The sequence below is a fragment of the Drosophila melanogaster genome, chromosome 2R (genome assembly GCF_000001215.4).
Source record: "Drosophila melanogaster chromosome 2R".
NCBI classification, from domain to species: domain Eukaryota; kingdom Metazoa; phylum Arthropoda; class Insecta; order Diptera; family Drosophilidae; genus Drosophila; species Drosophila melanogaster.
Genome location: NT_033778.4, coordinates 23,839,906 through 23,862,916, shown reverse-complemented (window position 1 = coordinate 23,862,916; position 23,011 = coordinate 23,839,906). Strand labels below are relative to the sequence as shown.

The 23,011-nt window shown below is 48.8% G+C and overlaps 10 protein-coding genes, 1 long non-coding RNA gene and 2 other non-coding genes across 22 annotated transcripts; 8 read left to right on the top strand and 5 right to left on the bottom strand.

The window, feature by feature from the left end:
• The first annotated feature begins 323 nt into the window (after positions 1-323).
• On the top strand, positions 324-3,850 carry TBPH (TAR DNA-binding protein-43 homolog). 6 transcript variants are annotated; one of them, NM_058052.4, is made up of 7 exons: positions 324-427; positions 1,460-1,711; positions 1,774-2,084; positions 2,142-2,346; positions 2,402-3,030; positions 3,090-3,227; positions 3,300-3,587. In NM_058052.4, exons 2-7 carry the CDS (start codon positions 1,471-1,473, stop codon positions 3,369-3,371), a joined length of 1,596 nt encoding a protein of 531 aa, NP_477400.1. In that variant the 5' UTR covers positions 324-427; positions 1,460-1,470; the 3' UTR covers positions 3,372-3,587. The 6 variants fall into 6 exon arrangements, with proteins under 6 accessions (NP_477400.1, NP_001163281.1, NP_477399.1 ...); NM_001169810.2 differs by having other exon boundaries at positions 1,457-1,711; NM_058051.4 differs by having other exon boundaries at positions 324-656; positions 2,402-2,560.
• Positions 3,851-3,995: 145 nt separating this feature from the next.
• On the top strand, positions 3,996-9,647 carry bgcn (benign gonial cell neoplasm). Of its 2 annotated transcripts, none has more exons than NM_001299858.1 (5): positions 3,996-5,712; positions 7,046-7,399; positions 7,459-8,424; positions 8,486-9,167; positions 9,223-9,647. In NM_001299858.1, the coding sequence occupies exons 1-5, from the start codon at positions 4,218-4,220 to the stop codon at positions 9,356-9,358; spliced, it is 3,633 nt and encodes a 1,210-aa protein (NP_001286787.1). In that variant the 5' UTR covers positions 3,996-4,217; the 3' UTR covers positions 9,359-9,647. The 2 variants fall into 2 exon arrangements, with proteins under 2 accessions (NP_001286787.1, NP_523832.2); NM_079108.3 differs by having other exon boundaries at positions 3,996-5,727.
• Pym (Partner of Y14 and Mago) lies at positions 5,981-6,963 on the top strand. The gene has a single exon (NM_166627.3). It carries the CDS (start codon positions 6,035-6,037, stop codon positions 6,656-6,658), a length of 624 nt encoding a protein of 207 aa, NP_726372.1. The 5' UTR covers positions 5,981-6,034; the 3' UTR covers positions 6,659-6,963.
• A 22-nt stretch (positions 9,648-9,669) lies between the features above and the next one.
• On the bottom strand, positions 9,670-11,355 carry gbb (glass bottom boat). Of its 2 annotated transcripts, NM_001299857.1 has the most exons (2): positions 11,316-11,355; positions 9,670-11,234 (listed from the first exon to the last, which is right to left on the bottom strand). In NM_001299857.1, the coding sequence occupies exon 2, from the start codon at positions 11,160-11,162 to the stop codon at positions 9,795-9,797; it is 1,368 nt and encodes a 455-aa protein (NP_001286786.1). In that variant the 5' UTR covers positions 11,163-11,234; positions 11,316-11,355; the 3' UTR covers positions 9,670-9,794. The 2 variants fall into 2 exon arrangements, with proteins under 2 accessions (NP_001286786.1, NP_477340.1); NM_057992.3 differs by having other exon boundaries at positions 9,670-11,355.
• Positions 11,356-11,416: 61 nt separating this feature from the next.
• Positions 11,417-12,587, bottom strand: asRNA:CR45928 (antisense RNA:CR45928). The gene has a single exon (NR_133136.1).
• ytr (yantar) lies at positions 11,437-15,756 on the top strand. Of its 2 annotated transcripts, NM_001299856.1 has the most exons (4): positions 11,437-11,541; positions 11,629-11,656; positions 12,050-12,346; positions 14,118-15,756. In NM_001299856.1, exons 3-4 carry the CDS (start codon positions 12,105-12,107, stop codon positions 14,458-14,460), a joined length of 585 nt encoding a protein of 194 aa, NP_001286785.1. In that variant the 5' UTR covers positions 11,437-11,541; positions 11,629-11,656; positions 12,050-12,104; the 3' UTR covers positions 14,461-15,756. The 2 variants fall into 2 exon arrangements, with proteins under 2 accessions (NP_001286785.1, NP_611839.1); NM_137995.3 differs by lacking the exons at positions 11,437-11,541; positions 11,629-11,656 and adding an exon at positions 11,844-11,983.
• On the top strand, positions 12,616-13,671 carry eIF6 (eukaryotic translation initiation factor 6). The gene has a single exon (NM_145105.3). It carries the CDS (start codon positions 12,845-12,847, stop codon positions 13,580-13,582), a length of 738 nt encoding a protein of 245 aa, NP_659573.1. The 5' UTR covers positions 12,616-12,844; the 3' UTR covers positions 13,583-13,671.
• Positions 15,757-15,892: 136 nt separating the features above from the next.
• CG5554 (uncharacterized protein) lies at positions 15,893-17,916 on the bottom strand. Of its 2 annotated transcripts, none has more exons than NM_001299855.1 (4): positions 17,586-17,916; positions 17,221-17,382; positions 16,977-17,151; positions 15,893-16,810 (listed from the first exon to the last, which is right to left on the bottom strand). In NM_001299855.1, exons 1-4 carry the CDS (start codon positions 17,756-17,758, stop codon positions 16,328-16,330), a joined length of 993 nt encoding a protein of 330 aa, NP_001286784.1. In that variant the 5' UTR covers positions 17,759-17,916; the 3' UTR covers positions 15,893-16,327. The 2 variants fall into 2 exon arrangements, with proteins under 2 accessions (NP_001286784.1, NP_611838.1); NM_137994.3 differs by having other exon boundaries at positions 15,893-16,789.
• Positions 17,917-18,153: 237 nt separating this feature from the next.
• Snap29 (Synaptosomal-associated protein 29kDa) lies at positions 18,154-19,434 on the top strand. Its single transcript, NM_079107.4, has 2 exons — positions 18,154-18,538; positions 18,608-19,434. The coding sequence occupies exons 1-2, from the start codon at positions 18,271-18,273 to the stop codon at positions 19,192-19,194; spliced, it is 855 nt and encodes a 284-aa protein (NP_523831.1). The 5' UTR covers positions 18,154-18,270; the 3' UTR covers positions 19,195-19,434.
• A 196-nt stretch (positions 19,435-19,630) lies between these two features.
• shu (shutdown) lies at positions 19,631-21,456 on the top strand. Its single transcript, NM_137993.4, has 3 exons — positions 19,631-19,781; positions 19,839-20,589; positions 20,665-21,456. The coding sequence occupies exons 1-3, from the start codon at positions 19,723-19,725 to the stop codon at positions 21,220-21,222; spliced, it is 1,368 nt and encodes a 455-aa protein (NP_611837.1). The 5' UTR covers positions 19,631-19,722; the 3' UTR covers positions 21,223-21,456.
• On the bottom strand, positions 21,413-21,922 carry CG46398 (uncharacterized protein). Its single transcript, NM_001382137.1, has 2 exons — positions 21,714-21,922; positions 21,413-21,659 (listed from the first exon to the last, which is right to left on the bottom strand). Exons 1-2 carry the CDS (start codon positions 21,862-21,864, stop codon positions 21,478-21,480), a joined length of 333 nt encoding a protein of 110 aa, NP_001369115.1. The 5' UTR covers positions 21,865-21,922; the 3' UTR covers positions 21,413-21,477.
• A 217-nt stretch (positions 21,923-22,139) lies between these two features.
• On the bottom strand, positions 22,140-22,340 carry lncRNA:CR44805 (long non-coding RNA:CR44805). The gene has a single exon (NR_124718.1). It is a non-coding gene; the product is annotated as a long non-coding RNA:CR44805 (long non-coding RNA).
• A 512-nt stretch (positions 22,341-22,852) lies between these two features.
• Positions 22,853-23,006, top strand: snoRNA:Psi18S-176. Its single transcript, NR_002554.2, has one exon. It is a non-coding gene; the product is annotated as a snoRNA:Psi18S-176 (small nucleolar RNA).
• Positions 23,007-23,011: the final 5 nt, after the last annotated feature.

Below are 23,011 nucleotides of genomic sequence, written 5' to 3'. Positions count from 1 at the left end.
TTCGTTTGAATTTATTTATAATGTTTTGTGTTTCGAAATTTCAAATGAACACGATGCGCAATGCTGCCAAGTTTTTTTTTGGTATAGCTGATGGGCAGCACTGCAAGGTTTGGTATTTTATTCGACAGTACCAAATGCCAATATAATTGCCATATTGTAATGTAATATATTGCTTAGATATTCATAGTGGCAATCAACGCTCATATAGTTTAATAAAGAGGCTATTAAAATTTATGTGACAATGCACTGTTTTAACTAAAAATAATACACTTTTAGTATATCTACCCGCCGGCTGGTATTTCTCACTAGCCCTGTTCGGCCACACTGCGCATACGTCAGGCGATACATACAAAGGAAAAGAAAATCAAAACGGAAAGCGAGAAGAAATGCTTCACTCGTCGTTTGAAAATTTGTTAAGCTGTCAATTGTAAATATTACCTGATTCCTATTTCGCACCGATTGAAAGTGGTTGTGCATCGAAGCGTGTGTTGTGTCAAGAACCGAGCGTGGAACGTACAGTGAATACCTGATTTTGCCTGGGTGTGAATCGAATTCGTGTGAGAGAGCGTGCGATCTGAGATCTGGGATCAGAAATCTATATCTACTTGCCATACGCAGTCAGAAATTACAGCAACCAACTAATCCCTGTCAATAGTGTAAGAATTGTTGTGTAACCAACCATCTTTTAGGACCGCCAAACTGCCTCCGTCTACACATTATGTCCTCCCCTCGACGATTGCGTTTGTGTGCGTGTGTGTGTGTGCCACACACTTGCACTCACACACAGACGACAGGATTGGATATTTTCAATTTATGTGGCTTTCATTCATTGATTTTCCAATTCCTGCCGCGATTCCACACTCACAAACGTCAGTTTACTCGTATTAAGTGGGTGAAATATCTGTTTTCTTGAGTAGTTCAAAACATATACATATGTATGCCATACATCGTAAACTTGGGATTGGGTATTCTTCTTTTGTTTATTAACTAAATGTACGTAGAATAGGCATTTAGCCGATGGTGGGACATAAGTAGCGTCTGATTCAGAGAATTTTTAACTAATAATAACGTAAAGAAACGCCTAAACATGAACACTAATAATATATGAATATGTTTGTAATACTTACTAAAATTATATCATCGAAATTACAAGAGATAGAAACATTGTTTATTTGTCGTTTTTAGTAGATTGACCTAGTGTAGGATCCTTTTTGTTTTGGCTTGGTCCCACGAGCAATGTGTGTATAGAGTGGTTCGGGGCAACCTTTTTGTGTTGAATATTGTACCTTGGGATGCATCTGAATAGAACGGATGAACTGAGTGAGTGCATTCATGAATGCAGCGATGCAGAATATGTGGGATGCTTCCGTTGACTGAATGACATGGTGGATCATTTCTAGAGCGAAGTGTGAGCCCCTGCGGCGATAGAGTTCTTTAATCCCCTCCTCGTTTCTAGCAGCCTTCTAGGAAATGGATTTCGTTCAAGTGTCGGAGGAGGAGGGCGACGAGCCCATCGAGCTGCCGGCTGAGGAGGATGGCACTCTGCTTCTGTCCACACTGCAAGCTCAGTTCCCTGGATCCTGCGGTCTGAAGTACCGCAACCTGGACACGAAGGCTGTGCGCGGAGTTCGCTCCAACGAGGGCAGACTGTTTCCGCCCAGCGTGGAGTCCGGCTGGGGCGAGTACGCTTACTTTTGCGTCTTTCCCAAGGGTAAATTCGAGTTGTATGACTCCCTGTTGAACCTTAAATAATTCTGTAATCCCCCCCTGCAGAGAACAAGCGCAAGAGCGACGATAACTTGGAGAACTCAACTGCCAAGACCAAACGCATCGAGACCCGTCTGCGCTGCACTGATCTCATCGTGCTCGGCTTGCCGTGGAAGACCACAGAGGAGAGCTTGCGTGAGTACTTCGAGACCTACGGCGAGGTGCTGATGGCCCAGATCAAGAAGGACACCAAGTCGGGCCAGTCCAAGGGCTTCGGTTTCGTGCGCTTCGGCTCTTACGATGCCCAGATGCGCGTGCTCACCAATCGCCATCTGATCGACGGTCGCTGGTGCGAGGTTAAGGTGCCCAACTCGAAGGTAAGTCCTCTTGTTAGCCCTGCAATTTCACGCCTACTAATCCTTCTATTCTCATAGGGCATGGGCCACCAGGTGCCTTGCAAGGTGTTCGTGGGCCGCTGCACCGAGGACATTAACTCGGACGACTTGCGCGAGTATTTCTCCAAGTTTGGCGAAGTCACTGATGTGTTCATTCCCCGGCCCTTCAGGGCCTTTAGCTTTGTAACCTTCCTTGATCCCGACGTGGCACAGTCCCTGTGCGGAGAGGATCACATTATCAAGGGTGAGTCACTGCCGCGTGGAGAAGAATCAGGGAATTAATGAGACACTTTCCACAGGCGTTTCGGTCCATGTGTCGAATGCTGCTCCAAAGGCCGAGCAGAACAGAAACCAACAGGTCCAGAGCTACAACTACAACTCTGCCAACAGCTTTGGCATGCACTCATACCACCCACAGGGTAACCACATGAATCCGGGCCGCAACGGACACCACCGAGGTAATAACCAACACAATGCTCACGGCGGTGAGAACGCAATTGTGCCCAATAATCACAACATTGGCACCGCCGGCTACGGCATGGGTGGCAACAATTACGGCGGCAACTCGGGCGGGGGCTACCACAACAATGGCGGCAATCACTCCAGTGGCGGGAACACGAACCGCCAGGACGGCGGCAGCCAGTACAACAGTCGCCAGTCGAATTTTCACGGAATGAACCAGCCGCATAACGGCAACGTGGGCGGCAGCAACGGCTGGATGAACCGTGGCCACCTGGACATGCCCAACCTGCAGGCCCTGGGCATCAACTCGCAGGGATCGAGCTCCTCCAACCAGGGCCAAAACATGAGCAACCAGTCAATGCTCAATCTCAACTCATTGCCCATCAATCCCGCACTGGTCGCTGCCGCCTTGAACCAGTGGAGCCTGGTCGGCAACCAGCTGCAGAACCAAAACCAGGACCAACAGGCAAGCCTTCACACCTCAATCATTGTTTCAAACAAAAAACTCTCTCACTTGCTCCGCAGGGCGGCAATTTTCTATCTTGGATGGCTCAGAACGGGGGCCACAACAATGCCAACAACTTTGGTGGACGGAAGGGGCCGAATAACCCGAACAACAATCCGGCCGCCAACGGAATAAAGACCGACAACTCGGAGCCACAGGTTAGAGTCAAAACTGAAACCATCCCCTAAGAAACCTGGATCCCAGCCAGAATCTATTCTACTCTATTCCAGAATGGGAACACCGGTTGGTCGAACCAGAGCAGCGGATCTCAAAACGCCGCGGAGAAGTCAAACTTTCTTTAAGGCGGTGCCTGTCACCCAATGATGTGGTTAATGTGGTTAACCAACACCTCTGTAGCTTACTTAAATTTACATATATGTATTCCACATACAAACCAGTTAAGAATTGTATTTAATATGTAATAGATATTTTGATAATTGTAAACAAGATGACACTGGATGGCTAATAACACAATTGATAAAACACACTTCAAAATAAATTCTGCGCCAAAGCTCAGTAAAAATTGTATCATTGTATCACTTAAGTAGAATTTGATTTGTATTTTGTTGTTTATTAAATATATTTTGGCTTACGCTAAGAAAGTTTAGTTATAAAGATTGTGCACTTATAATGCTGGATCTGCGGAGAATTTCCAATATAACAAAGTTTTCTTTAAGATATCTAAACGAATTTGGCGCAGCCTCATTTTAGAGGAGAATTCATTTAACATGTACATTCATTTCAAAAAATAAAGAATGCAAAAGCATATTAGTACAAAGTGAATCATTTCATTTGAATGGAATCTATGGGATTGTGAATTGAATATTTTAATATATTCCTGTAAAGGAAACTCTCCCGTCTTGGAAACTTATCTCTTATTCTTTGAAAATAACAAAGTATGTTTTATAATTCAGTTTGTAATGACACCTGGATCTTTTTTTTTTACAAATTTCCACTACACATTTGTTTGAGTATATGCAAGGAATACCCTTAATGAGCAAGCTTTGCGCCAGCGAAAATACAGCCCTGTGTTCCATTCCGCCATTTTTCTATTTTCACGACGGTGGCAATAACGGAACTTGCAATTGCCGCGCGCATTGCGGCGCACTTCACTTAATTTAGTGTCAATCTGTTTGAAGCTAGCAGAAATGAACCACATCATCCAGGACAAGTACATTCCGCAACAGCTGCTCTACTTCTTGGCGGGACGGCGCTGCTGCCAGCAGTTCCCGTGCACATTCCGCACCAGCGAGCACGAAGCATTCGCCAACAACGCCCGCTCCTTGGGGCTGCGATCGCAGGTGGTCCATGTCAACGGGAATAGCTGCGTGAAGGTGTACAAGCAGGCATGTCGCCACTACCTGGAGGAGCCCAAGACGCTGGTTTTGTCCTCGGGCGCTACGCTGAACATGTTTACGCTGCTGAGCAGGAAGTCCTTGATGGGCAAGGAGGATTTGGAGCTTTACGCGGACCTCGTCTCCATGAAGGCCAATGCCTCGGACCTACCGTCACTGCATCTGCCGCTGCCCGCCATACGTCCTCCTAACCTGCGCTTCTGGACGGAGGCGCAGCTGAATTTCCTGACTGCTTTTCTGGGTCACTCGCTGAGCGACGAGATCTTGCAGTCATTGTACGCCAGTCGGGTGATCGTCTATAACGCTGCGCTTTGCTGGGACAAGTCCGTCTTCCTGCCCCTGGTCATTCTGGACGATTGCCGGAACAAGAAGTCCAACGTCAAGATTATGTGCATCGAGCGGCAGGCCATTCTGGCCACCTACAACAGCCAGCGAACGGCCAACTTCTTCGGCGAGCAGCTGGGCGAGACGGTGGGCATCCAGTTGCCGTACTTCAGCGCCGTTAGCTCCAGCACTTTTATTATTTACTCGACGGCGCAGTACTTTTTGCGCTCGCTGACCAGCCAGCAGTTTCGCAACATCAGTCACCTGGTGGTGAACGATGTCCACCTGCATGATCCCTACACCGACATCCTGTTGAGCGAGATACGCATGGCGCTAAGTAGCCATCAGAACCTGAGGGTGGTGCTGCTGTCGCAAATGGGAAACCCCAAGAAGTTCACCGACTTCTTTGGCGAGGGATTGCAACTGAATATGATTAAGCAGCCGGAGGTCGCACCACGTGTCTCCTACTTGAACGAGCTGCACAGCTGCATTGCCCTGGCCGGCATCCACAAGGGTCCGGACATCTACAAGGAGATTCCGGAGGCTTTTCGCGCCAACAATCCGCGCAACGAGCAGATGGACAAGTGCCTGCAGGCCTACGGAGAGTTGGGCACGGACGCCGCCCTACGTCCCTTCCTGTACGCCGTAAACTACGACCTGGCTCCCGTAAACTACCGCCACTCGCTGACCGGCAAAACGGCGGTGCACTTCGCCTCCGAACTGAACAAGGCCAATCATCTGCGCCTGCTGCTCTTCATGGGCGCTGATCCCTACATTGTGGACCTGTTCCAGCAGAACGCCATCTCACTGGCGGCCATGAACGGCAACCACGAGTGCATCGATGTCCTGAACAGCTACAGTCTGCACGGCTATGTGGTGAAGAGCGCCAAGCCGGATTTCGTCGACTATGATCTTATTATCGACATCATGTATCTGCTGCGCACCAAACCGGAGTATTCGCCAGGTGAGTATTCGCCAGGTGTTTGCCAGGTGTTCATGGCTTATAGAACATATTTAGTAAGTTATTAGTCATTAGTTATGGTCAAAAATGGTTTGAATGGGTACTAAGGGTTATATAGGCGAGAAAGGAAGCGGTTAGCAATTATTCAAAATACGATTTGAAAAGTGCGCGTTGGAACGGCTGAGAGTGAATGATTCTGCAAGCTCGTGCGCGATTAATCGCATGAAAATTCGATCTCGCCGCGCAAAAGGTTCCACCCGCAATAGCAAAGCTATCGATAAGTATCGCCTGGCGAGTGGGCATTGTTTTTTATAGAAGCAGCAAGATGAGCACGTACCTACAGAGCAGCGAGGGCAAGTTCATTCCGGCCACCAAGCGGCCGGATGGCACCTGGCGCAAGGCGCGGCGCGTCAAGGACGGCTACGTGCCGCAGGAGGAGGTGCCACTCTACGAGAGCAAGGGCAAGCAGTTCGTGGCGCAGCGCCAGGCCGGAGTGCCGCCTGGCATGTGTCCCCTGCTGGCCGCCGAGTCCAAGAAGGAGCGCGAGAAGCAGGAGCGCACCAGGGCCAAGAAGCAGGAGAAGGAATCCGGCAGGCAGCCAAAGGCGCCGGCGCCCGGCGTCCTGGTTATGCCGCCCAGCACGTGTCCGCCACCCAAAGTCAGTCAGCAGCAGCAGCAGCAGCAACAGCAGCCCTCTGGCAGCCGGGACATCAACTCGATATCCAAGACACTGGAGGACACCCTGAAACTGGACGCCGCCCAGGAGGTGGTGGACCCTGCCAAGCAGTTGAAGAAGCTGCGCAAGAAAATCCGGGAAATCGAACAGATCGAGAGCAGGATCCAGGCCGGCGAGCAGAAGAAGCTGGACAAGGACCAGCTGGACAAGGTGAAAAAGAAGTCAGAGATCCTGCGCCAGATCAAGGACTTGGAGAGCACGCCGCGCTCATAGCCCACTGCTCCAGCTCCAGCTCCAGTCCACTCAGATACTGCTACGAGTATATCCTCTCACCTCGTGAACAAATCACCGACCAGAAGTCGCGCCGCCTCTGCACGAAAGAACACATACATGCCTATGTCTGTTGAATAGTTATATTAGTTTTAGTCGAAGATGTCAAGCCATTTAGTAATATCGATCTATTTTAGTAATGTGTGTCTGTCTTGAAACCTAGTTTATACGAATGGGGAATCGCCGCGTTTATTTATGTATAGGTAACTTTGTAAATCAGATTTAATAAATTAAACCCATTTGAAGCGAAACGCTCACAGGCTGCTCTTTATCATTAACCTCCATGTGGAAAGAATGAGAGAAAGTCTACTACCTTTTTCCTATTTTCAGGCAACATCCTCATCATTTTACCCACCTACTACCACATTGTCAAGCTGAACTACATGATCCTGAGCCACTGCCTCACTGGCAGCCTGCAGGAGTGCTCCATATTCCTGCTGTACGATAACATGAGGAATGACTACCTCCAGGCGTTGGTCAATGCCAGCGATGAGACGGTGAAGGTGGTTCTGGCCACGGATATTATCGAATCGCTCTGCCTGAAGGTGCCGTTCAAGTACCAAATAGACACCGCCTGCCGGCTGAACAATGTTTACGATACCACGAGCTGCAGCGGCGATGATCGCTTCGAATGGGTGGCCAAGGACGCTCTTCTGCGAAGGGAGCTAATCCTTCAGCCCAATAGTAAGTACATAGCTCGTCATACATTGTTAACACTAACTGATGCACTGCGTTTTCCGTAGAAGGGGATGTACAATGCTTCCGTCTGATAAGCAAGGAGGCCTACGAGGAGCTAAGCGAGACCAGTCAGCCAAGCCTGCAGACTATGCAACTGGACAAGATCTGCCTGGCGGTGAAACTACTCTCACCCAATACGATTATAAGCGAATATCTGGGTATTACCATCTCACCGCCACCGCTGATCAACGTGCACCATGCCGTGCAGTTCCTCAAGAAAATAGATGTGCTCGATGACGCCGAGGATGTGACCTGGCTGGGCTGCCGCCTGATGGACATCCCGGTCTCCTGTCAACTCGGCCGCATGCTGATCTTCGGCATCCTGCTGCGCTGCCTGGATCCAATACTCACGATTGTCAGCTCTCTGTCGACGGCGGACCCGTTGGGCATTCCGTTTACCGAGGACATCGACAACTTGTGGGACAGGTTCACCATCTACATCCAGAACAGCATCAAGAAAGAGCGGACCTACCTGTCCGACAATCAGTTTTCCGATCACTTCATCTTCGTGCGCTTGTACAAGGAGTGGCAAAACCGAATGCACAACAGGACGCCGCCGCTATACCTTAAGGATGAGTATGAATTCATGCTGAATGGCCTGATGGAGCAACTCACCTCCATTCGTTCCGAGATCGTGAGCTCCTTGCGGGCAGCCAATTTGATTCACAGCCGAGGTAAGCTGTCGATGAACAATCTCAACCAGATGTCCTGCAATTGGCACATGGTTAAGGCGGCCCTCACGGGCGGAATGTATCCCAACATCTATGCCGTGGACACTAGAAAGAGTTCGCTAAAGTCGGCCTTCTCCGGGAACGTTTCCATGCATCCGAACACCGTGCTCCGCGATTTCTTGGAGCCACTGAATATTTCGGCACAGAGCTTCCGCACACCGTGGATTGTGTGCAACAGGCAGAAGAGCCACATTGTTTACGCCACCCTGGTCGTTCCTCTGGCTGTTGCCATGTTCTCGGGTAAGCTCGAATGAATTTCATGTTATATCATTCTGGTTATCATTCATTTTGTATTAATTAGGACATCCACGGATTCGCCTCTCCCCGATCTGCGACAGTGAAATGAGTTTGACCGATCGCAACGTGAACGTCTTTATAGACGAATGGATCTGGATGGTTATGTCCAAGGCTACGGCGGAGATGGTGATGCGCACGCGGTATTACTTCTTTAAAATGTACCACGACTTGCTGAAGCACTGCAGCGAGCTGGACATGTGGCGCCGAGACTGCGAGCCAGTTTCCCAATACACCGTGCTGACTGATACGCTATCGAAGATCTTCGAGAGTGAGGATGGATTCGTGGGCTTCTTCAAGCCTCCGCCCATAACCTTTCTACCGACGCCCCAGCTGCCATCCTTGTACCTCCTGTCCGTTAACGCCCACTTCAGTTGGGCCCGGGAAGTGGAGGAGAACATGCTGTCGAAACCACACCATTTCAATTCGCACTTCATCGAGAGGCAGTTCTTCGTGCTCTACGCAGGCGGCGACTGCGAGGAGTTCCACAGCAGGAACACGCCAGCCTTTATTGAAAGTGTCCTCGGCAAGTTTGTCAGACCCATCGACACGCCCAACCGGCACATCTTTGTGATCCTGTATAGAAAGGATCCCGATATGATGCTCAGCATTAGTCGAGCCAAATTCGTCAATGGTGTATTTATGTTGCAGGAATACTTCCGAAACAACATTCCGGTGTTTGAAATCTTGTAAGTGCAATCCAAGTTGCGGAGAATACTCCAGTCTAATGTGCTCTCCTTTCAGAGATGCGTGTGTGTCGTTGAATGTGCAGACACCGGTGTTTGATGGCCGCCTGATGTCGGCGCTAATTGACAAGCGTGTCGGCAACTTGATTATGGAATTGTTTGCCTTCCGCCACCACTGGATTCACAAGCGATAAAGCCCGCTTCCTCGCGCATATTGCCTGCTTCCCTACTAATTGAGTCCTAAAATAATTAAGAATGATCCAAAGAAGCGTGCCGAAGTCCAAATAGGACTTGATTGTGCCTTTTATTGCTGTGAAATGACTGTTAATTTTAAATGAGAGCTAACCAGAATCAAAATACGTACTTTTAGTACCACATTGCGTCTATCATCGTTGTTTTGAAATATTTGAAATTTGTGCATCCCAATCATGAGTAGATGTGAGACAATAAAGAAGAAGTATCTTTTAATACTAGCCACAAATGAAACTCCTCAAGAGACGAACTTCAGTTAGGTACAGCGCTGTATATTTTTGTATAAAAATATTCGAGATTAGTACAGAGATGGACATCTACACAGAAATGCTTTATATATATAGTGCTATAGTGCTTAGCCTAAGTGGTAAATTGAATTCAATGGCACCCGCAGGATTTCACAATCATGTTTCTATACTTTTTCAGGTTCACATTCTCGTCGTTCAGGTGGTACAGAACGGGTAGTGCTCCCAGCCTGGTCGGAGCGCAGCAGGGCTTGGGCACCTTCTTCGGCTCCAGCAGGTGGACCAGGGTCTGGACGATCGCATGGTTCGTGGCGTTCATGTGCGCATTGAGCGGGAAATTGCACTCGCCGCTGCAGTAGAAGGCGCCATAGCCCTCTGGTGCGATGATCCAGTCATGCCAGCCCAGATCCTTGAAGTCTATGTACAGGGTCTGCATCTGGCAGCTGCGCGTGCTCTCCATCGGTTCCAGCAGCGGCACGTTGTTGGGCGACACCGACTTCTTGCGCTTGCGTGGATGGCTGGCGCTTCGCTTGCTCCTGTGGTGGCTGCTGTGGGCCGTCGCCTTGATCAGCTCCGGTCCGCGGAAGAAGCCGATCATGAAGGGCTGGAACTCGTCGTCCACCTTGCGGTGGATCAGTCCAATGTCGTCCAGCTTCACCTCGCGGTCGGGTCGGTTGACAGCGTGTGCTCCAATGTAGATGCCATGATTGTCCTTCGACTTGACCAGCCACTCGTGCAGGCCCTCGGTCACGTTGAGCTCCAACCAGCCCACGTAGTCCCCGGTGGTGTTCACCGAGGACAGCGGCTCCATGGTGTGCTGGCCCAGCGTGCCGGTGCCAATGGCGTATACCGTGATGGTGAACTCCCTGTTGGCGGTCAGCCACTTGCCCTCGTTGGCGTTCTGATAGATGCGCAGCTCGGCCATCACCAGGTAGTTGTCGTTGGGCACGTTGGAGACGTCGAACCACAGGCGACGGCCGTGCTCGTGACGCAGTTCGTCCACATTGTGGTGGCGCTTGTTCAGGAAGGTCATGATGATGTCGCTCTCGTCGATGGCCCGCTTGTCCAGGTCGGTGATGAAGTTCTTCTGCTGCTCGCCCTCATCCTCCTCGAGGTCGGCGCTCCTCCTGGACCGATGGCCGCGTTCGTAGTCGTCGTCCTCATCCTGATCGCTGAGACCCTCCTCCGCCGTGATGCGGTGGTAGACGTCCAGCAGGAACTTGGGAGCCGACTTCCTCAGCGACAACTGGTGGCTGCTCAGGTGCGTCGGCCGTTCGGCGATGCCCAGGAACTCGAGGATCTCGTACGAGACGTCCAGCTTGTCGTCCTCGCTCAGCACTCTGTGCATGATCGTCTGGTCCTTGCCGTTGTCTATGTAAATCCCCGACTGGGTGGCCTCAACGGCCGGCGGCGTGGTCGCCACGAACATGAGCAGAACCATTCCGAGTCCCAGGGAGGCGAGCACTGCAACGGCCTCCGAGGTGTTTCGCAGTCCCGACATTATTTCGTGTTTTGGACGGATCGGTTGCGATCGCTGTTTTTCTATATCTACGGCGCTATCCACTTGCGATAGCTTCAGATGTACAGTGGCATTTAGTTGTTTATTTCGAGAGTTCCAGCGAACCGCGGGTTCTGAAAATTCTGACGCACTTACGGATTGTTGTGTGTATCTTAATCTTCAAGATGCATTTTCTTTCTATTTCGCGGGAGTTGGCAGTCCCGCGACTTGGAAAATGAATCGGTCTTGAAGATCGAACTAGAAGATCCAACATAGTAGTTCATTTCAGCTGCGATCGTGAGCAAATATGTGGTTTAATAGCTTCAAAAAAAAAAAGAAGAAACTGTGTAAATGTAGAAAATATAACGTTTATATTGGCAAAGTTCGTAATATTTTGATATTTTAAACTATTTATGGAAGTGGTATTGACGAAAGATTTGTAATTATGAATTTGTTAAATTTATCATAGTCCGGGCATAATTTGAAATATAATATAGGTAATGCTATTAAAAAATATTAATTAATATATATACATAGTTCATATTCAAAAGGAAACAGATCGATTTAAACATTCGGTATGCGATATACATAGGATACATTTTTATCGAAGATAAAATCGACCATCAATCGATATCCGATAGGTGGCCATGTTTTGCCCTTGCATCGCATCCCTCGCATCATCATCCGCATTCTGCATTCCTCATTCCGTTTCGGCGTCGCGGCGAGATAACGCGCGTTGTTTATTTGGTTTTAGTTTTAAGTTAGCGCGTTTTTACCCACCGCCGGTGTCGCCCAAATAATGCTAGACACAGCCTAGTGCAACGGTAAGCGGGATGCGTGCGGTGCAATTGGAGTACATGGAGTCTAACATCCGCTCAAATCCACTGCAGGCAAACCATCATCAATCACTCAAACCGCCACACAAGCAGAGACCGAAACGGAGCCATGGGCCGCAGCCGAAGTCCCGCCTCGCCGGCGCACAGGAGACGCGAGAAGGAGCGATCCGAGCGGAAGAAGCGCAGGGAGCGCCGTTCCCGGGAGCGGGAGGCCATCGGAGTAGCGCCAGCCGGAGGATCCGGATCTGGAGGCGCCGGTCGCCGCGACCGGGAACGGGATCGCGACCGCAGTCGCAGCCGAGATCGGGAGCGGGAACGGGAGCGCGACCGTGCGCGGAGTCGGCGATCTAGGTGAATAAGAAAGTGTAGTGTACCAAATGCCAACCACGATAAGTATAAAACTAGTCACTAAAATCGGGGATGTGGGTCACAGTTCAGGGGCGTGCTGGATAACCGTGAAATGGGGTTTAAATAGCAACCAATATTTATAAGTTTAGGATAAGCTTAGGGAGTGTTTGTGTAGATTTAGGAACACATTCCAACACAGGGGACAATTGACCCCTCAAACCCCCGAAATCGCCGTTCAGAACTTGTTTATTTACCCACGAGTATCGATAGACCCACACTTCGATAGGCAGCCAATCGATGGCTATGCAGCTCTGGCGTCCCAACATCAAAAAAAAATTACCACGTGAAGCGAAATTGTGCGAATTTCATCACGACATTTAAATTGATTTCCGGACATATAAACAGAATCCAGAACTCATCCGGCAGCAGGCTCAGTCAGGCCAGTAAATCCGAAAAGAGAGTAACCAGCAGGAAAAGAGGATCCACGTAAATACAGAGAAAATGGCTCTACGCGTCCAATTCGAGAACAACGACGACATCGGCGTCTTCACTAAACTAACCAACACATACTGCCTGGTGGCCATCGGTGGATCCGAGACCTTCTACAGCGCCTTCGAGGCGGAGCTGGGCGACACCATCCCGGTGGTGCATGCGAATGTGGGCGGCTGCCGGATCATCGGCCGCCTCACCGTGGGCAACCGCAACGGCCTGCTGGTGCCCAACTCCACCACCGACGAGGAGCTGCAACACCTGCGTAACAGCCTGCCAGACGCCGTGAAGATTTATCGTGTGGAGGAGCGCCTGTCCGCGCTGGGCAACGTTATCGCCTGCAATGATTATGTGGCCCTGGTGCACCCGGATCTGGACAAGGAGACCGAGGAGATCATCGCGGACGTGCTCAAAGTAGAGGTCTTCCGCCAGACCATTGCCGACAACTCACTGGTGGGCTCTTACGCCGTGCTGAGCAACCAGGGCGGCATGGTGCATCCCAAGACGAGCATTCAGGACCAGGACGAACTGTCGTCCCTGCTGCAGGTTCCCCTCGTGGCCGGAACAGTGAACCGGGGCAGCGAAGTACTCGCCGCCGGCATGGTCGTCAACGACTGGCTCTCCTTCGTGGGCATGAACACCACGGCCACAGAGATCTCCGTGATCGAGAGCGTCTTCAAGCTTAACCAGGCACAGCCCGCCACAGTGACGACCAAGCTGCGTGCGGCCCTCATCGAGGACATGTCCTAAGCGAAACTTTCCCCACTTTCTACTTGATATAAGGATTATCTGTTATCTTCTACATTTCATTTAAGAAATACAAAACACGAAACTAAAACAAAGTCTGGGAGCTGCAAGCATCAATTAGCTATTTTCCAATGGAAGTTTTTGAGATATAAGCTAGAGGAATAGAGGAATATTGTCTGTTAGGTATATAAATGGATTCAGAATGGATTTTAGAGGGATCTTGAGCTTGATTTTAAATCTTAGAATGAAATTCTCTAGCATATGCATATACAAGCCGGTTATTTTGGGTCTTCAGATGATTGCCAAAATCGAGACGTAAATATGGTCTTTAATGAAGCCAACCGACCGGTTGAGAAGTGTCGCATTTCGCGTAATTAAAACTTCATATTGCACAATCGGGTGCACAACGCCCAAGGTCGCCCCAGTTATTTCCCAGGCTCGTTGCAATTCGAATGCAATCAACTGGTCGGTCCTGTCACTCAAACGAAATCTATAGAACACTCACCACTCACTATGCACACACATTCATAATTTGCAGATCGCGGTCGAGGGTCGCCGGAGGAGGAGGAGGAGGAGGCGGCGGCGGAAGCAGCGGCGGCAACAGCAGCTCCGGACCATCGACGTCGCGAAGGACGACGAGGAACAATGCGGCGGCCACAGCTGCCGACCGGCCCAAGATCAACGAGGCGGACCTGGAGGGTAAATCGCCGGAAGAGGTCGAGATGCTGAAGACAATGGGATTCTGCACGTTCGACACCACCAAGAACAGGAAGGTCGAGGGCAACGATGTCGGAGAAGTGCATGTAATCCTCAAGCGAAAGTACCGCCAGTACATGAATCGCAAGGGTGGCTTCAACCGGCCGCTCGATTTCGTGGCATAGCAGTGCCTAGCAGCAGCCGTTGGCGTTGTCCTTGCAATTCCAATTGCCATTGGCCATCGCCATCGCCATCGCAGCAGCCACATCCTTTTCCGTTGCCCAACTAGTTTGCTACGCTTTTTTACTTGTCCGTGCCCAATGGGCAATGGGCGGCGGACGAAGACCTGCAATTTTATGCAATAGACCGGTTTACGAAATTCAGCCAGCTTTTGGCCCGTCAAAATTTCCACGCATCCAGCTAGTTCAGCACGAGGACAGCCTCGCCACACACATACCTCAATTAGTTATTTAGTAGTCTAAGCCTGAAGTGCGCCTTTGTTATAGAGTTGGCCGCCAGGTTAATTTTACAACAAAAGTCTGGGGCTGAAAGCCAGCCATCCCAGCCAGACGTTCTCGGATGGCGAATCTGCTTTCAGCTGCAGTCGACGACGCACGACGATTGCTTTTTGAATATTTCAAAGTAATTAACAATTGTTTTTGTTGACATCTCGCCATTTTGTACGCATACGAACGAATTAACTGAAGCCAGCCTGAGAAACCCAAATTCACAACAGAAAAATTTCCAAACTCACACACAGACAATTACTTAAAGTATTTGAAAACTTACCACAGCCCGAAACGCACTCTTCACATACCCATACCCTTATCCTTACCCATACCCATACCCATCCTCATCCGCATCCAGATCCCCATCCCGATCCCAACCGCAATCGAAAAGACCTCCCAACAAACTTCCTCCATACGCTGCAATAGTACAAGTTTTACAACCAAACAATATATATCAAATATATATTTAAATATAGAAATTATATATACACACACACCACAAGTACCTTATCCCCGCAACCCCCGAAATGAATCCAACAATAGCCATAGCAATTTGTTGAAAGAACTATTATTTGTTGAACAATCAAAATGTTGTAATTAATCCAGTTAATTCCGATTTCAATCACAAGTGCCAACAGATCAGGCAAGCAACGCTGAAGATGAATCACATTTGATACAGATTACAGATATGTATTTGTATAATCATTCTTTTGTACTCTTTTTATAAGATAGTAGGCATGAATTTTTGTACGCCTCAACGAGCTAACTATTTTAAGCAACAGTTTCAGTTACCCATTTCTTTGCGTTTGGAAAACAGCCACATGTATTGGAAAATTTGAACCATTTTGGACCAGCACCACTCACACACATCTTATAACAATTATTTGTAGTTTTACACACACGAAATTGCAGGGATTTTGTCTTATTTCATATTCTCCTACAATAAACTGATAATAAATTTGTAAAACCATTAATGTTCATGTTGTTTATGTGGTGTTAACTGTGAATGAAACTAATGGATTTTCCATTTCAAATATACATACGTGCATATGTGAAATTTCTTTGGGATCCAAATTATTTAGAAGCGCAAAGTAAACAAAGCCAGTTTAAATTGTATGTTTTTTTTTATTATTTTGTAATACGAAAATTTAATACAATTTGCGATTGAAGTACAATTACAAATGAAATGCTTAAGAGAAATGAATTGTGTGGAAACCAAGTTGAACACAAAATACAAAAATGCTTGGCAAAAGGTAAAAATATACGACTAAAGTTACATTTAGTTATTGTTACGCTTGCTATCGCTTAATGGATTGCAATTTTGCTTTACATAATTATGAAATACATGGGGCGCCGTTTTCTGGCTAGGATTAGAAGGAGGGAAAACAATCGGTTTTGTGCGCGAAGGCAGAGCAGACGGATTATGTCCGCTCGAATGATGCTTGGGTAAGAGGTTGTGTTCCTCTCGATTCAGTGTGTTAGTCTTTTTGTTGCCGCTTCTGATGATCGCTAAGGCTGAAGATCCGCAGGGACCCCGCTGCACCTAATCGCCTTTGCGAGGCTTGCGCTTGCGCACCTGTTCCGTCTTCTCGGGCGCAGCATCGCCGGCCTGCTTGGGCTCCGGCTTCTCTTCCTTTTCCGGCTCGCTGTCGGCCTCCTTCTCTTTAGTGGCCAGATCGCCCACCTGCTCCTCGCTGTCCTCTTCCTCTTCGTCGTCGTCCTCCTGTTCTTCCTCGTCGCTATCGCGTTGCTCGTCATCGTTCTCCTCGGCGTCGCCATCATCCTCGATCTCCTCGGTTGCCAAATCCTCCAGGCCCTCGGTCAGATTGTCCTGGGACTCGGAGAAGCTCTGGCGCTGCGACTTCTTGGGTGGGTAGACAAAGTCCACAAGGCACACGAGCAGCAGCCCCAGGGCAGCGCCCACGAAGATGGTGGCGATGGCGAAGAGGGCGTAGGAGCCCCACGTGGGCAGTCCGTATTCCTCCTGCAGGCGCCCGTTGAAGTCCTTAAAGAGTTTTTGCGTATGCTATTAGTACATGAACCCAACATACAAGACAACAGCAGAGAGCAAAGACCAGAGTAATGAGTGATGGGCGGCAATCTTTTGTGGGTCAACGGGATCAACCCGCTGATAAGCTTCCGCTTATGTCTCATGCAGTGAACCGATGCGATAATGGGCTAGGTGAACGTACCTTCAGAGTGTGCGAAAGCTTGAAGAAGTAGGACAGCACGGACATGTGGGTGGTGTCGGGCTTCTTCCAGGCGGACAGCGGTTCGATGCTCTGCCACTGCTGCTTCTTCACGAAGTAGAGGAGGGCGTCGCCATCACGGGCCCCACGATACTGCCGGAACTCGCCATCTTTTACGCTGGAAATGATTGACGTGGATTACGACGATGTGTATTTCATGGGTTGAAAAGGTCTATGTGGTGCTCACTGGTAGATGGTGGGGAGGGCGGTGACAAAGAAGCGTCCACTCAGCGAGGGCGAGGTTGTCACGTCGATTTTGGCCACCTGCACCTGGACATCCTTGGCCACGCGGGCAAACCGCTCCCAGGTGGGAGCCAGGTTCTTGCAGGCCGGGCACCATGGAGCAAAGCTGTGAATGGAGGGAGAAACATATGTTTAACACAGCTGCCGATGAGTCATCGTCGCCGCAAAGGAATGTCTGGTATTTCGGAGAACGAAAGAACCAGCTTGCCGGCTGGAGAAAGCCGGCGCACCACGCCCCTTTATGTTACGTCAGGGGCAGCGGGGTTTCATGTGGGTAGGGACTACTCAGAGCCACCCTTTCGCACTCACAACTCGATCATCCATTCGCCCTGGAGCATCAGGTGCCAGTTGTCCTCGTCCAACTCGATTAACTTGCCACCTGGCTGCAGTCCTGACTGCGCTGCTGCCGTCGACTGCGCCGTCGCCGCCAGCAGAAGCAGCGCCGCGCATGTCGCGGCCACAAAGTACGATGTGCTATGCATGTGGTGATGTTTTGGTGCTTTGCTCCGCCGATTCGTGTCCTGAAACCTGTGACGTTCGGCTGCGACAGTTTCTTAAATTAAACTAAAGCTTCCGTCTTGGTCAGTTCCAAAAAGTTACAGAAACTGCGACGCCTGCTGGAAAATTGACAGAAGTGCTGGTTCGATATCCATCGGAGATGGCAAGCCGCTTTATTCCCCGCTAGATCATCGGTAGGGGGATTCGGTCGGTATTCGCTCGTTACACGATTTTTTATTTATTAGATCAAGCTTCAAGTTTTCTTACATACAAATTCAATTTTTATCGTATCTTCAAAATCATTTTAATTATAATAACTTATTTTATTGAAGCCTCTGCAATGTCAAGCTATTTATAAGTCGATTGAACTGCATACAAATACTACATTTGTACCATCGCTATTGCAATCGATAACTCCAGACAACAACAAAGAAAATAAAAGTTTACGAAAACATAACAAAATTCGACATTTTGGAAGTTTCCCTCGCCACAAGAAATGGCCCATAACTACCTGCAGCCAGTGCACGATCACTTCGATGACGTGGACAGATTCGAGGACGTGGACGACGACCTATTCCTGCAGAACAAACGGACGGGAGCAGCCAAGCTTCCGCAGCAGAGGAGCACCAATCCCTTCGAGATGGATGACGATGACGAAGAGGAGATAACCTCGTCGCCATCAGTGGCCGCACAGCGACTGGCCTATGCTGAGAAGCGAAGGGCCATTGAGCAGCGAACTCTGGACTCTACCAACAAAAGCTTGGGTAAACATGGGGTCAATTGCCAGCCAATTAAGGGGCGTTATTGATGCGTCTCTCTCCTACAACCCCCAGGTCTGCTCTACGAAACCCAGGAGGTGGGTAAGGCGACGGCCGTGGAGCTGGCCAAGCAGCGGGAGCAACTGGAGAAGACATCACATCAGTTGGACGAGATCAGCTCCACGCTGCGCTTCAGCCAGCGCCATCTGACTGGTCTGAAGAGTGTCTTCGGCGGCCTCAAGAACTACCTTTCGGGCAACAGGGACCAACCACCCACCGCGACTGGTTCGCCCACGGGCAGTCAGTCCTCCCAGGAGGCCAATAGCAACATTAACCAGGGTGCCTGTGGCGGTGCTAGCCCCTCGGCTCCGCTATCACCAGCGGAGCGCTACGACAATCATCCGGTTAGCCAGCTGCGTGGTGATCCCAGCAGCACCTACCAGCCCCAGCGACAGGCGGCCAATCCCTTCCAGGCCCAGATCGATTCCAATCTGGAGGAGATGTGCAGCAACCTGTCGGTGCTGAAGATGCTGGCCACCGATCTGGGTGGCGAAATTGAGTCGCAAAATGAATTGCTGGATAACATGAACTACAAAATTGAGGATGTCGACTTGAAGATTCACAAGCAGAACAAGGACATGAGCAAGCTTCTGAAGAAGTGAACAAGCGAGCATTCGCATACTATTGTATTGATCATTGCTTAGAATAGCCCTCCCTTAATATACAAATCTTAGCCATACCATATCGCACGGTGAGCACTTCACAAGGCCATTAAGAATGCATTCCTCATTATGTTTCCTAGTTTTTTATTGTTACACACACCAAAACAATTCTCTCAATGGAGTGCTCGTAGTTGGAGAGCGATAAGTGTTCAGTTTTAAATAAAGATTCATATAAAAAGCAAGTATATCTGGCCTAGTGTTTCCCCGTCTGGATTGGAATACATTATACATTTTCGGAAGATATCTCGAGTTGCAGTGCTCGCGCCCTAATAAAGATATATAGTTCTTTGTTTGAATTCGATAACTTCCGGACAACAGCGACCAATCGATTCGCTAAAGCTATCAAGCAATCGAATTCCAGTTGATACCATCGCTGGAAAGCTCTTTTCTCAAACGCATCCAAAAGAATAGCGCCAACTCAGCGCATTCCGGAATTCGTTTCGTAAATATTCTGTAAATTTTGCGATAATGGAAGAAAACTTCGAACCGTACACCCCACAGTTGCTCAAGAATCCCTTGTCCTATTCGTGAGTAATAAGATACATATTAAAGGCACTCATGACCACGTGCAACTCATTCTGCAGGGATCTCGTGAAAAAGGGCGTTGAGTTCGAGGTCGACAATTCGCAGCAGAACCATGCCAGGGATCTGGGTCTCGACAGCGACAGCGACAGCGACTACGAGGATGCGCTGGACGTGGACGGCGAGGAGCTACGTTCACCGTGGACATATTCATTCGACGAACTGCGTGCGCTGATGAGCGAGATCGACGAAAACATTTACAAGCGGATCACTCGCACCGGTCACGTGGATCGGGAGGCGGTGCCGAACAAGGCTAGGGTCTCGGTTCGGTACAGTGGCTACTGGGAGGGCGAGACCGCTCCCTTCGACTCCTCCCTGCTGCGGGGCAGCAAATTCGTGTTTGAAACTGGCCAGGGAACGGTGGTTGAAGGCCTGGAGGTCGCCGTCCGCAGCATGCGTCCTTACGAGCAGGCCGAGTTTATAATCTCCTACAAGCTGCTTTTCGGAGAACTCGGTTGCCCTCCGCGGATCAAGCCCAAGGCGGATGCGCTCTTTAAAGTGGAGGTAATTGACTACTCGCTCATAGGAGATGCGAAGGGCATCGATGCTATCCCCCAAGAAGACCGCGACAAGTTTTGTGTGGTCTATCCGAAGGCTGTCGACTTGCACCTACATGGCAAGGACTCGGTGAAGCTCGGACGCTATCAGAGTGCAGCAACTGCCTTCGAACGGGCAGTGAGCTCACTGAACTACTGCCGAATGGCCAATGACGAGGAGGAGCGCAAGCAAACTGAACTGCTTACTACCCTGAACGTAAGTGGCCAACAAGAATAGCTTGCAGAGGCAGCGTTCTCGACCAGGCAGTTGATTCCTTGTCTCCTTTCTCAGCAAAACCTGATGATCGTTTACAACAAGATGAACAAGCCGAAGCGCGCCTGCATCATGATGAAGGCCTTACGGCACCTGACCATGGGCAATCCGTCTTGCAAGGCGCTCTTCCAGGAGGGACGCGCCCTGGCCGCTCTGGGCGAGTACAACTTGGCCCGCAACGCTTACCTGCAGGCGCAGGCCAAGCAGCCGGCGAACAAGGAGATCAGCGACGAGATTATCAGCATGAACAAGAGAATCAGCAAGTATGAGGAGGCCAGTCGCGATATATGGGCACGTGCCTTCTCGTTAAAGAACTCAAAGTCAGACGTCCGCAAAACGCCTGCTCAGCTGGAGAAGGAGGCAAAGGAACAGGATTTCAATGACAAAATGGAAGATTTGATTAGGCGGTTTAAGAACACTTCAGATCAACAAGTGAGCTTTTCACGTAAATCTTATTCGAACGCTCAGTTCGACGCGACTTGCAAATTGGCCAAGGAACACAACCTGAAGCTAACTTTGTCTCCCATCCAAGAGGATGTTCTGACATTGTCTAAGCCGGATGTTAAGTTCGCTTGAGCTTACTAAGAAGCCCCAGTATTTCATATTTCATATCTTACTCAAAAAAAAAAACATACCAAACATGAAGGTAATTTAGTTCCAAGTTCTAGAAGAGCAGTATCATTAGTTATTTCGATATTAGCAACATGAATATCGTAAGCCCAGACGAATGTTAACGTTTTTTGTTATTTAGAGCAACGTAGACCTTAAGTTGTTAAAAACCACAATAAAAGTAATGCACGGCAGCTACATAATCGTCAGGTACTACTTAATTTACTTTCCATTACTTTGCTCGAATTGGCGATGCAGGCACTCCAGGCACGCACATCCTTTGACATGTCCAAGTCTGGGCTCTACGATATGAACCTCCTGCAGCTCAAAGCTGTCGGAGTCGTAGCTCGTAAATGATTCCGATTTCACAAACTTGCAGCACACGCATATACAACCCAAAATGCCTGGGAAAATAAGAAAGTAAGAGGATTTGGTCTAAGAGCAACTCACATCCGTACTTAAGGAGACTATCCAAAGAACAAGCAGCAGGAGCGGACAGAAAAAACTCCTGGCCATAGGTAGTTCGCCCGCACTTAAGCTTGCTTTTCCATCATCAATGCCCAGGACGTTTTCAATAAATGTTTCCGCTTGGGATTTCGTATCTGCCATTTTCTCGAAGAAAGCTATTTTTTTTAATTGGCCCGAAAGTTTTTGATCTCCTCCAAACCTGTTTAGTTAAACGACTGTCTATGGCTACCAGCTAGTTCCTAATTCAAAGCTTGGGATTGTTCAGTGTCGCAATAGATTAAAGAACAGTTGTGCCGCCCTGATGAATGTAAATGTGTTTTTACAAGATTGTAACTGCAAGGCAAAAGAATTCTTCCACTGCACTGCACAGTACATGAAAACTAATGGATTGGTTCAATTTGGTTTGAGGGACTCAACACAGGGACATATTTTATTTAATATTTATAAAGTTTTTAATTCACACAGACTCCATTTTTGACCACCGTGCACCATTTGTAGCCGTCGACTTTTTTTGCACCAGATTTGTCCAGAAGAGCAGCCAGTAAAATTAAAATAATAGTTTTTTTCAGCATCATTGTAGCGTTTATATTGTTCATCAAGTGGATTATATTCACAAAATGAAGTTTCTGTTTGTGGTGTCTAAATATGCATGGAAAATCAATTGGAAAACGCATTTTCACCGTCATTATTCCGTTTATAACACGTTAAACATTGTACAAAGTATAAGCCAAAAAGAAAATGGGCTATTCAATAATTACTTTACTGCCCCTACTCAACTTTTTAATATAATTCAAGGACAGAAAAGGCTTCAAAAAAGGTTATTAGTAACAAAAAAAAAAATTGTTCAGAGGTGGTTTTGAACCCCGTCAGTTGGGATTTGTAGTCGCACGCTTTACGCTCTGCGCCACACAGGGTGCGCGCCACCGCTAAAAATACGACCACTTGAACCAGGTCAAACCGGTTCCGAAGCAGTAAAAGATTCTCGCTTGAGCTGAAATTTAGACAGCGCGTTTGCAAGTGCGTCCATAGCACTCTGCGTTGAGAGTCGCGCCTTTACAGGCGAGAGCACGTCATCGAATCTACTCCGTACTTTGTAGAATGTGTAAATCTGAAATATAGAAAGTAGGAAATGCCCCTCTATTTGGCCGGATTAATGTGTTTGTAGTTAATTCCGATTATGCATGAGGAGAAGGCAGAGTAAGGAATGGTGGGGATTAGCCTTCGGTGCTCGAATCGGTTATAAATCCGCGAGATAACTATCATCCTTGTTTCCCTCCACACCTTTTTT

Coding starts and splice junctions, on each gene's coding strand:
- TBPH (NM_134318.3), top strand. CDS start 1,471: ATGGATTTCGTTCAAGTGTCGGAGGAGGAGGGCGACGAGCCCATCGAG. Junction 1,712..1,773: donor CTTTTGCGTCTTTCCCAAGG/GTAAATTCGAGT, acceptor CCCCCCCTGCAG/AGAACAAGCGCAAGAGCGAC. Junction 3,031..3,089: donor ACCAAAACCAGGACCAACAG/GCAAGCCTTCAC, acceptor CTTGCTCCGCAG/GGCGGCAATTTTCTATCTTG.
- ytr (NM_001299856.1), top strand. CDS start 12,105: ATGGGCCGCAGCCGAAGTCCCGCCTCGCCGGCGCACAGGAGACGCGAG. Junction 12,347..14,117: donor GCGCGGAGTCGGCGATCTAG/GTGAATAAGAAA, acceptor CATAATTTGCAG/ATCGCGGTCGAGGGTCGCCG.
- CG5554 (NM_001299855.1), bottom strand. CDS start 17,758: ATGCATAGCACATCGTACTTTGTGGCCGCGACATGCGCGGCGCTGCTT. Junction 17,383..17,585: donor GGCGAATGGATGATCGAGTT/GTGAGTGCGAAA, acceptor CTCCATTCACAG/CTTTGCTCCATGGTGCCCGG. Junction 16,811..16,976: donor AGCTTTCGCACACTCTGAAG/GTACGTTCACCT, acceptor ATGTACTAATAG/CATACGCAAAAACTCTTTAA.
- CG46398 (NM_001382137.1), bottom strand. CDS start 21,864: ATGGCAGATACGAAATCCCAAGCGGAAACATTTATTGAAAACGTCCTG. Junction 21,660..21,713: donor TCTTTGGATAGTCTCCTTAA/GTACGGATGTGA, acceptor TTATTTTCCCAG/GCATTTTGGGTTGTATATGC.
- bgcn (NM_079108.3), top strand. CDS start 4,218: ATGAACCACATCATCCAGGACAAGTACATTCCGCAACAGCTGCTCTAC. Junction 5,728..7,045: donor GCCAGGTGAGTATTCGCCAG/GTGTTTGCCAGG, acceptor TCCTATTTTCAG/GCAACATCCTCATCATTTTA. Junction 9,168..9,222: donor ATTCCGGTGTTTGAAATCTT/GTAAGTGCAATC, acceptor CTCTCCTTTCAG/AGATGCGTGTGTGTCGTTGA.
- Snap29 (NM_079107.4), top strand. CDS start 18,271: ATGGCCCATAACTACCTGCAGCCAGTGCACGATCACTTCGATGACGTG. Junction 18,539..18,607: donor CTCTACCAACAAAAGCTTGG/GTAAACATGGGG, acceptor TACAACCCCCAG/GTCTGCTCTACGAAACCCAG.
- eIF6 (NM_145105.3), top strand. CDS start 12,845: ATGGCTCTACGCGTCCAATTCGAGAACAACGACGACATCGGCGTCTTC.
- gbb (NM_057992.3), bottom strand. CDS start 11,162: ATGTCGGGACTGCGAAACACCTCGGAGGCCGTTGCAGTGCTCGCCTCC.
- shu (NM_137993.4), top strand. CDS start 19,723: ATGGAAGAAAACTTCGAACCGTACACCCCACAGTTGCTCAAGAATCCC. Junction 19,782..19,838: donor AAGAATCCCTTGTCCTATTC/GTGAGTAATAAG, acceptor CTCATTCTGCAG/GGATCTCGTGAAAAAGGGCG. Junction 20,590..20,664: donor AACTGCTTACTACCCTGAAC/GTAAGTGGCCAA, acceptor CTCCTTTCTCAG/CAAAACCTGATGATCGTTTA.
- Pym (NM_166627.3), top strand. CDS start 6,035: ATGAGCACGTACCTACAGAGCAGCGAGGGCAAGTTCATTCCGGCCACC.